Raw genomic sequence first — 10,127 nt, forward strand, 5'->3', positions numbered from 1 at the left:
GGCCCCATTCTGTTGGGTCTTGTAGGCCTCAGTAAGGGTTTGCATTTGGTTTTCATTATAATTCAAAGCCATTGGAAGGTTCTGGGCAGAGGGACAGGATACCTTAGGTTTCTGAAAGATCACCTGGCTGCTGTGTGGAGACTGAACTGTAGGGGGCAGGAGTGGACTCTGGGACACCACTTGGGAGGTCACTGCCAGGGCCCCACAAAGAGGGGCACTGGTGACCCCACCAGGAGAGGAAGCCGGGGGGGGGGGGGGGGAGGAGGTGGGAATCTGAAGGATTCGGAGGGCAGTCTGTGGACCAATTAGATGTGGGGTGTGAAAGAATGAGCCACCCGGAGGAGTGGCCACAGCCGCTGCTGGCAGGACAGGGTGCAGGTACTCAGGTGGGAGAAGCAGGTCTGGAGGGGACAAGCAGAAGTTCAGGATGACACAGGGTCCTTCTGAGATGCCTATTAGCAGGGGTAAGCATCAAAATAATTTACCACAGCTGCACAGGGCATGAATCCTGTGGTTACCAGATTATGGGGAGGATGGGAGTTCCAGAGACCCTGGGGGAAGGGCCAGGATCTGGTGGGTGGGTGGGGAGAACTGAACTGGAAGGATTGATTTCAAGAACCTGACCACTAGCAGGGACCCTGCGGCTGTGGGGATGCTGAATGTAGGAGACTAGAGGTAAAGAGCTCTCAGGGCTGGGGATAGAAACTGAAGACTCAGAGGTATGCAGACGGAATTTAATTTTAAGCCTGGAAGCACCTGAGGTCAGAGAGGCGAGAAGCCTGGGAGAAAGTGCTTCCAGTGTGTGCAGGAGTGACCAGAGGGTGGCAGATGTCCCTCAGATGTCCCGTTTCCCCCAACAGGAAGCCATCGCTGACCCTGGCCAGGAGCAGTTTCAGGGGAGAGGTGGGAAGAAACTAATGGGAGCCCCCAAACTACAAGTCCACATGGTATAGAGTATGTGATGAATAAAAGATTAAAACGCAGTTTTTGTTTCTTTTTAAGCACTACTGTGGATTCTTGCATTTTTTGAGCCAGAGCGAGGAGCCAAATGAATGAATGATGAAAGGTAAAAAAAGGGATCGCTCCTGCAGAGGAGCCCAGAACTCCACAGGGAGTGAAAGGGCTATAAAGAGCAACTAAATTAGAGCCGCTCCTGCTCATTCGGACTCTGAGCCCAGCTCACCAACTCAGGAGCGTTTTCGTGCAGGCCAAGTAAAGGCTTTTGTAAACACAGTGCCCGAATTCTCACTGGAACCGCCTTAGGAAGGTGGCCTCTTCACCTTCTTGGCCCATCTAGGGAACCTAACATACCACCCATTTGCATTAGCAATTAACTGGCTACTCCAACAATTCTGTGAGGCCAACAAAGCAGACATCAGCAGCCTCTTGGTGCAGATAAGGCAACTGTTGCCAGCAAATGGCGGGGGCCACGCTGGAATGCAGGCTGTGTGTTAATTCCGTCATCCCTAGCTGAAGCAGCAATAAAAATAAAAAGAAGAATGTCAAAATGAGCCCAGTCTGTGCCGGGGCACTATTTTGGTGGCAGTGAATTCCGCACTGCAACAGTATTTCCTGCTGAGGGTACCGTCTCTAATTTGGAAAGTAATCCCAAATGAACCACCTGGCATTGCCAGCCAGATGTTGTCTAGCCCCCCAGTAAACAGATGTTCCCTGAGCACCACTCTCTGTGGAATTCAACCACAGTTTTCCAAGTGTGTTTGTTGGTCTAAAGCTGCAGAGCCCCCGTGACATCTTATGAGCAGCCCTGGACCAAAAACTCATAAAAACAGAGCTCAAAGTGGGTTGAAGCTCCAGTGGAGGTCTAGGACCACCCCCGGGCCCCATTCCTGCTCTGGTTCTCTTCCCCCACCGGCTTGGGGAGAGTGGGAACCACACAATCAGCTGAAGCCAGGACACGGGTGGGGCCGCACATCCTTCCTCCTCAGCAAAGGGGCAGGTGCAGCCGGACAAATCCAAACCCCTCGATCTGTCTGCTGGGCCACAGAGAGCACTGCGTCAAGCAGCCATCAGGACTCGGGGGGGGGGGGAAGAGAAGGAAAAGGCCTCTGGGCGGGGGCACGGTAGGCACCAGCTCCAATTTCCTTGTGAAGTAGCTCTAAAAAATCAAACCCAGGCAAAAAGGATGTAGCGGTCTCCCAGGGCCCTCAGAGGTGCTTCTAAACGCCCATTTCCACACCAAGAACATCACTGCAATCCAATTTTCTGCACATTTAAACTCCTGAACTCAGAGCATATTGGGAATTGGTTTAAGATAGCAAAACCAAAACAATGTAAGGAGACGGCACAAGCTAGTTTTTTCAAGGAATGAAGAGGAAGCTATTATCTACCCCTTAGCTGTTCTATTAGTTTGCTCTTGCGGCTACAACAAATTCCGAAAGATTTCAAACACACACTTCATTTCTTTAATCTTACGGTTCTGGAGGTCAGAAGTCCAACACAGGTCTCACTGGGCTAAAAGCAAGGTGTCAGCGGGGCTCTGTTCCTTCTGGAAGCTCTCGGGGAGAGTCTGTCCCCCTTTTCAGCTTCCAGAGGTTGTGTGTGCATTCCTTGGCTTGTGGCCCTCCATCTTTGGGCCAAATCTCTCTCACATCGCACCGTTCTCACTCCTTTACCTCCACCTTCCATATTTAAAGGACCCTTGTCCCTCAATTGGCCAGGATAACACAGGAGAATCTTATTTAAGGCCAGCTGATTAGCTACCTTAATTCCTCTTTACACGTACCCTAACAGTCACAGGTGCCAGGGATTAGGGCTTGGCTATCTGCGGGAACCCAGCACAGCTTCCCACTCACCCTCATGTGGATCATCTCCCTTCTTTCAAGTACTGCCCACAAGTTTTGGTTAGACGTTTACGGTGACTTTTTAACCTTTTACATGCAAACCGAGATTGGCTAATCAGTGGACTTGTGAGTAAGACTCAGGGAGAGCCAAGTCTGGGTTGGCAGACAGGACCCCCTGCAGCCAGGCCTCCCCAAGCCCACCCAGAGCAGCAGATGAGGACATGCCAGGTGCAAAGAGTACGAGTGGGCACACAGCAGGAAAAGCACCAACACCAAATGCTGGAAGAACCCAGGAAAGTCAGGGATGGAGGCTGGAGGGATTGGGCAGATCTGGCCAACCCAGCACATGCCCCTGTGACCTGTCTGGCTCATACCCAATATCCCATCCCAAGGAGGCCCATAGGGCTTCTGCCTCGATCCCAGCCTAGCATCCCAATACCACCAGCACTTGCGGACCACTGCTCTCCTCTCTCCCCTATGTGACCAAGTCCCAGGGGTCACAGGCTGCCATCACTCTCATTTGTTCTGCTTGGACTACAGTGAATTTTTTTAAGTGGACATATAAAAATTTTTTATATTAAAAAAAATTTTAACGGTGATATAATTCACGCACCATACAACTCACCCTTTAAAAGTGTGCAATTCGATGGCTCTTAGTACATTCACAAGGCTGTGCAACCATCACCTCTATCTAGTTCCAGAACATTTTCATCACCCCAAAAGGAAACTGCACCTATGAAGCAGTCACTCCTCCATTCCCCAATCACCCCCCAAAAGCCTCTGGCAACCAGTCATGTACTTTTTGTCTCTATGGATTTTCCAACTCTGGACCTTTCATATAAATGGACAATACAAAATGTGGGCTTTTGTGTCTGGCTTCTCTCACTTAGCTTAATATTTTCAAGGTTTGCACTGCGTATTTTTAAACCGTGGCTTGGAATGTTTTAGGCAACGTAAGAATTACTAACAGCTCGCTGGGAGCCACACACTGTGCTAAGCACTTTATCCATCTGTATTCATTCAATCCTGCTAACAATCCCTTGATGTGGATGCTGTGGTTATCCCCGTTTTACAAATGGGGAAACCAAGGAAGAGAGGTCATCTACGTTCATGACCCCTGCTTTCGTTATTCAGACAAACCTGAGTTTAAGTCCTAAACCTCACTGGGCCACTCATTTTTCATCTGAGAAATGGGTTACCAGTGAGTTACTTTTCAAGGCCATATACAAATGGCCGTTATGGACACAAGAAGGCGAAAGGGGTCATACTGTCAAAACCTTCAGGGTGGTTATGAGGGGTAAACGTGTGAGGCACCAAGGGCCTGGTGCGTGGAAGGCATTTGGGGAAATGGAACCTTCGTGATCATTACTCCCCTCCTGTACCACTGTGATTCTTCCCCCACCACACAAAAGATCAGCTTCCCATTTCTGTAGGTGCATACAGGCAACATATTTGTCCTCAGAGGATTTTTCAGAACTACTAAAATACAGTCTGTCTCAACTTGCCAGAGCCTGAAGGGCAAAGTAATGCCTTCCTACAAAATTGTTGGGGCAACTGAAAACAAGATATGTGAGGTGCCTGGCACACAGCAAGCACTCAGGAGGTGGTAGCGGGTGGCAGGGCCACAGATCTGAGAGTGACATACTCCTGGTCCCCTCAAAACGCCATTGTTAGGCCTAACAAGGCCGAGCAAACCAAGTGAAATTCAGAAAACTTTCCCAAGGCAGGAGGGCACCCTCCAGGTGCTTATAAGCAAGGACTGTGGCATCAGACAAGCCTGGGGTCAAATCTTAGCTCTGCCACCTGAGGCAAGTTACCTCACATTTCTCTGTGCCACTTTCACCTGTAAAATGGTTGCAATGGTTCGCAGACTCCTCCAGCACCTCCTAAATCACCTAGTATGACACATCATGGTGAAAATCTGAGACCTGTTCATTTCTATTCCTCCTCTCAGTGTGCATACCATGTTGAAGAATATAGCCTTGAAGGAAATATCATTTTTCTAATTTTTCTGTGCATGCACTTTCAAACATTCCATACCAACAAAAGTCAATCAAGCGATTACACTTTTTCCCACAAATGCATCATAAAAAATTAAAATGTTAACCCCGAAGAAGAAAAATGAAACAGAAAATGCAACAACCCTGTAACTTGCTTTATTTTCCTTCACAGCACTAACAATATATTATGTAGATTGTGATGTCTATGCTTGTTTTCTCCCCACACCAGGACGTTAGCTCCAGGAAGGCAGTCTTAGTTTGATTCACTGCTGCATCATCGGTGTCTGGAACAGAGCCTGACACCTTTGTAGAATGTTGAATGGCTCTTCTTGTATCAGGTCCAGGATGGCTGCCCACATGAGAAATATTTCTGCATCTTTTGTAAAACTACCTTAGACTGTCTACTGTTTTCCAGTGTTCCTCGTGTGTAACATAAATCTCACTAGCACTCAGTACAAGGACAAAGTTTTGTTTTTGCTGAGCTCATGTTTTTCACTAGCTGAATTTGCCTTCCTTGTCAGGAAGCTCAGAGCCCAACTCTACTTAATTGCAGTGTTTTCCTCAAACCTTTTTCTGATGTGGAGATGGGATATAAATAAGTGTAAGAAGATTCTGTCTGTACACGTTGGAGGTCCTATTTTTAACCACACACTGCATTTATTCTAAGATGCTTCTCAAATATGCCTGCGAACAACACGGGGATCTAGTTAAAACGCAGAATCAGACTCACTAAGTCAGGGGCGGGCCCTGAGATGCTGCATTCCCAACAAGTCCCAGGCGATGCCTACGAGGGCCCTTGGACCACACTTGGAGTAGTGCGGCTCTAGGACACTTGCTCTTTTGATTCCGCAGCATTTCTCTCTACCTCCTTGGCAAAAGTCGCCAATGGCTAGAAAACTGGGGCGGGCATCAGAAGCACCTGGGGAGCTGGTTAGACCTACACATCGCTGCCCCCCCATCCCGTCCCCGCAAATATCCTGACAAAAGGGGGTAGGAATTCGCCCAGGAAGCTCCCTGGGTGCTTTTGCTGCAGGTGGCCTCAAAACACATTTTGAGAAGCCCCGCTCAAGGGAATGAGTGTGCTCTTTCTGAGAAGCCCCGCTCAAGGGAATGAGTGTGCTCTCTTCAAGGTTTTCCCAAAAGCAATCTCCTGGTGACAGCTGTTGTCACCGGCGGTGACACCTCTTTCAGGATTTTAAGGCAGGATTAACCCGCTGTTTCTAGCCCAGCACCCAGAGGGGTCCCGGTCCCTCCTCTCCGACCACCTGGATCGCGGCAAGGTCAGTCCCCCCGGGCCCGGGGCTCGCACCCCCACTGCCCCGCCCACCCGCCCGCAGCCTTCGCCGCAGGCCTGCGAGGTGGGGGCCGGGCCGCTCATGCGCACCACGGGGCCGCGGGGCGCCGAGCCCCCGCCCCGCGGGCCCACAGGGCGGGGTCCCTGCGCGCCCCCCGCCCGCCTTACCTCTCTGGACCAGAGTGGCCAAGGAGAAAGCGAGGCAGATGAAGAACGCCGAGCGCCAGAGCACCATGGCTGGAAGCAGGCAGAGGGGCCCCGGAAGAGCGCAGTTAGCGCGAGAGCACCCGAGGGGGAGGTCGGGGAGGCGCTGGGAGCGAGGAGGAGGAGCAGCAGGAGGAGGAGCCCCGCTGCCACTGCAGGGCCCCGCCCAGAGCCGGTGCGCGCCGCACACCCCCGGGAGGGCGGAGGAGGAGCGCGCGCGAGCGCTGGCGCTGGGGGGCGCGCCGGGCTGGGGCCAGGTGCGGCGGGGCGGGGCTGCGACTGTGGCGCGAGAGGCGGGGCCAGCCTGCAGTCTCGGGGGGCGGGGCCGCCGCGCGAGGGGCGGGGCCGCAGTCTGAGGGCGGGCCCTCACCCTGGGTGCCGGCTGGTGAGCGAGGCAGTGGCGGGTGGGCACCCGGCGGGTGGGTCCGCCCGGGTTGCGGCGAGAGCCAGCGCGTTGCTGGTTGCCCGAAAGGCCTCCCCACCCCCGCCCAGTCCTCGAGAGGTGAGCCTGCGGGTCCGGAGTGTCAACAGTGGCAGAAGAGCCAGAGGCGCGGGCGGCCGGGGTGTGCAGTGATTTCCATTCCGCGCGCCAGACTCCTCCCGGCCGGAGCGGACTCGAGGCGGCGCACACTACAGGTGCGCTCTGCCAGCCGGTGACCTTGGACAGGGCTCTTTCCCTCCGGACTTGGCGTCTTCCCGGTAAAAGGCTGTTCCCTGGAAGTCCCTTCCAGCTGCGGCTCCAGGACGCAGCACTGTGCTCTTGCCCCAGTCGCTTTGGCTGAGCTCGCTGTTCACAACTGGCTGCCCGCCCACTCGCCGATCCCTGCAGGAAACTGTAGTGGAATCCCGTCCGGAGATGAAAGAAACGGGCCGTTTTCGTGGCTGCCTGCTGTTGGCAAACAGCGGCACGTCTCAAGGAAATCAGCCCAAGGCCGGGGGCGCCGGGGCAGGCGAGAGGAAAGCGGGGCGGGGGGGGGGGGAGGGCTCCTGGAGCCAGAACGCCTTGGGCCCGGGAGATGAGGGGGGAGACACAGGGTCAGCTCTCCCGAGGCTTTGATGAATGCGCTGAAAGCGCAAGTTCACATTTGCAGCGTTGATGTGAAAACGTGCTCAATGATCGACAGACGCGCTGCGGTCCTTTCCCATGAACCCCCGCAAACGGAGTCCATCTCCGGGGCTGAGCGAAATCAGATTCCAACACTGCCCTGAACCGCAAAATGCCCGCCGCAGCCTTTGACGTGAACACCCTCCAGAAGGGCTCCAGCTGCAGCCAGCTCTCCAGGACAAAGAGAGAGCTCCACTGCTCTCCGGAGTGGCAGAGCGGCGGCGTCGAGCCTGTCCCTGCCATTATTCGGCAAGGGCTGCCCTGGATCACATCCTCCTTAGAGGATGGCTACTACCACCTACCCCCAGTGTACCCCAGGCAGGCTTCCTGGGCTCCCCACCCCACTCTGCCCCGCCAGCACCTCCAGAGACAACCTCCGCACAAGCGTCTCCTGCCCCCTGAACCATAGTAGGGGGCAGGGGTCTCCTTTACATAGACCCGACATCTTTCCCCGTATGACTTCCATCCATTGCTCTGAATCCTGGGGCTAGAAAAACAAAACATTTAAGGAGTAAGTGGATGTCTTGATTTTCAGGCAGTACTTATCCAATGACACTAACTACCTGGAGAATTAACAAATACCTAGTAGCTAGGTAACACTATATACACAGCATAATCCAGGCATTTCCCCCTTATTTTTTATTTCTCACAACTTCCTGCATCACCCCAATAATTAATGAGGGGAAAGGAGCAAAAGTGGAGGTTGCTTGAGGTTGGGGAGTTAACCAGCTACAGTCCCGCAGTATCAAAGAGGCAGGGAAACCACTAGGAATCCCAGTGAGTAAATGGCTGCTAAGAACGTGTGCTTTGGAGCCAGACAGGGTTGAGATCCTGGCTGGACCAATAAAGGTTATGGTGAGGATTTCATGATATGATGAGAAATGGGTGATCTGAGACACAGTGAGCAGAGAGGTTCTTGTGAGTCTTGTAACAGCTAAAAAAAAAAAAAATACTGGCTACTGTGAGGTTGAGCAGTTACTATGTACTGCAGGCTGCAGATATGCCCCCAGTCTTTCTCACCAACTCTCGGGTGTTCTGGGCCATTCTCTTGTGTCCTGGCCTCAGTGGTCACATGTGTACCAGGAGGGCACTAGACATCATGGTCTTTAAGACCCCTACAGGCTCTAAGGGGCAAACCCCAGCACCTATAAACTCATTCACACGGAGAAGGCACAAGGAGGTGAGGAAAATGCACTCACCATGCAGCAGTCACACCCTAATGGAGCTCTACCTGGTAAAGGTGTGTGGAGATGCCTAAATCCCACCAGCAAAGCAGTGGCCATGGCATAATATGCAGGAACGCTATCCCCTAGCTCAGGGGTAGTTGTAGGCCAAATCCAGCCCGCCTGCCTATTTGTACAGCCTGCAAACTAAGAGTGGCTTTTGCATTTTTCACTGGTTTAAAAGACCAAAAGGTTATTTTGTGACATGGTAAGTTACACAAAATGCAAATTTCAGGGTCCATGAAGTTTGTGGAAACAGCCACAGCCATCCATTTCTGTATTGTCTATGGCTGGTTTTGTGCTACCACATCAGAGTTGAATACTTGGACCCTGCGATACATGGACCCTGCAAAGCCTGACATCTCTACCACACAGCCCTTTACAGAAAAAGTTTGCCAGCCTCCCTTTTAGCAGGTGGAACTGTGGCAAGGATGAATGTTAACAGGTGTGGCACGGAATGAGCACAGGACGTGACACAGCCATAAGAACCAACAGAAAAGGGGGCGCCTGGGTGGCTCAGTCGGTTAAGCGTCCAACTTCGGCTTGAGTCTGATCTCACTGTTCATGAGTTCGAGCCTCACATTGGGCTCTATGCTGATAGCTCAGAGCCTGGAGCCCGCTTCAGATTCTGTGTGTGTGTGTCTCTCTCTCTCTGACCCTCTCCCGCTCACACTCTGTCTCTGTCTCTAAAAAAACAAACAAACAAAAACAAACAAAAAAAAAACCAGAAAAAACCCAACACCAACAGAAAAGGATGATGTTTACCATGTGCCAAGAGATACCCACTCAAAAAAAAAGCCACTAATCAAAATACTGCAAGTGTCTGAGGTCAGTTAGCCTATCAGATAACTCTCCCTATTAAAATGATTCATCTGGATCTGGTTTATCTCTCAGTCTCTTATATGTTAGGTTTGTGTGAGTCTGAGAGGGCTGATGACATCGAGGCCCTGATCCTTGCCAAGCTGAAGTCCAGCCTGGGATTTGGTGAGCTTCTCAGTCAGGTAGCTGCTACTCCACTGCATTACAATTGAACATGGAGTTGATTTACATTCGGGAAATTCTACACTCAGAAACCGTGATTCTGTGTTCCAACATCCCATACCATATACACATATATACGCTCCCCAGTATGACTGCTGGGACCAACTCCTGGCCATGTCTGCCTTGTGTCCATACCAGCCCCTTGACCTCACCATCCTGCTCCTCCTCACCCTTTCCTGAACTTTTTATATCCTTAAAATTGTCACCAGTTGGAAAGCCATTTAGCCTGACAAGCTCCTCTCCCAAAACGCCTACCTATCCTCAGCTCTGACCCAGGCAGAGAAGTGCGGCATGGACAAATGGCCACCAGGCTGGTCTGGGGGTACAAAAGAGGCATAAATGGGGCTGGGACAGCTTCTCCTAATCCGAGGTAGGCTTCTGACTGCTAGCCCATCTTTCCACCACTCCCCAACCTCTGCCCCCCCCTTCCTCCTTGCACACCATATCCTTGGGAAGATT

General features: G+C 52.1%; 1 protein-coding gene across 3 annotated transcripts in view; it reads right to left on the reverse strand.

Annotated features, from left to right (window-relative positions):
• CD99L2 (CD99 molecule like 2) overlaps positions 1-6,546 on the reverse strand; it is a 94,729-nt gene extending 88,183 nt beyond the window's left edge. Inside the window, exon 1 of one of the 3 annotated variants that reach the window (XM_027053427.2) lies at positions 6,264-6,546. In XM_027053427.2, coding sequence (XP_026909228.1) covers positions 6,264-6,330 — 67 coding nt within the window. In that variant the 5' untranslated portion in view covers positions 6,331-6,546. The remainder of the gene's footprint in view (positions 1-6,263) is intronic. The other 2 variants (XM_027053425.2, XM_027053426.2) reach the window with 2 other exon arrangements.
• Positions 6,547-10,127: the final 3,581 nt, after the last annotated feature.

The sequence above is a fragment of the Acinonyx jubatus genome, chromosome X, assembly GCF_027475565.1.
Source record: "Acinonyx jubatus isolate Ajub_Pintada_27869175 chromosome X, VMU_Ajub_asm_v1.0, whole genome shotgun sequence".
NCBI classification, from domain to species: Eukaryota; Metazoa; Chordata; class Mammalia; order Carnivora; family Felidae; genus Acinonyx; species Acinonyx jubatus.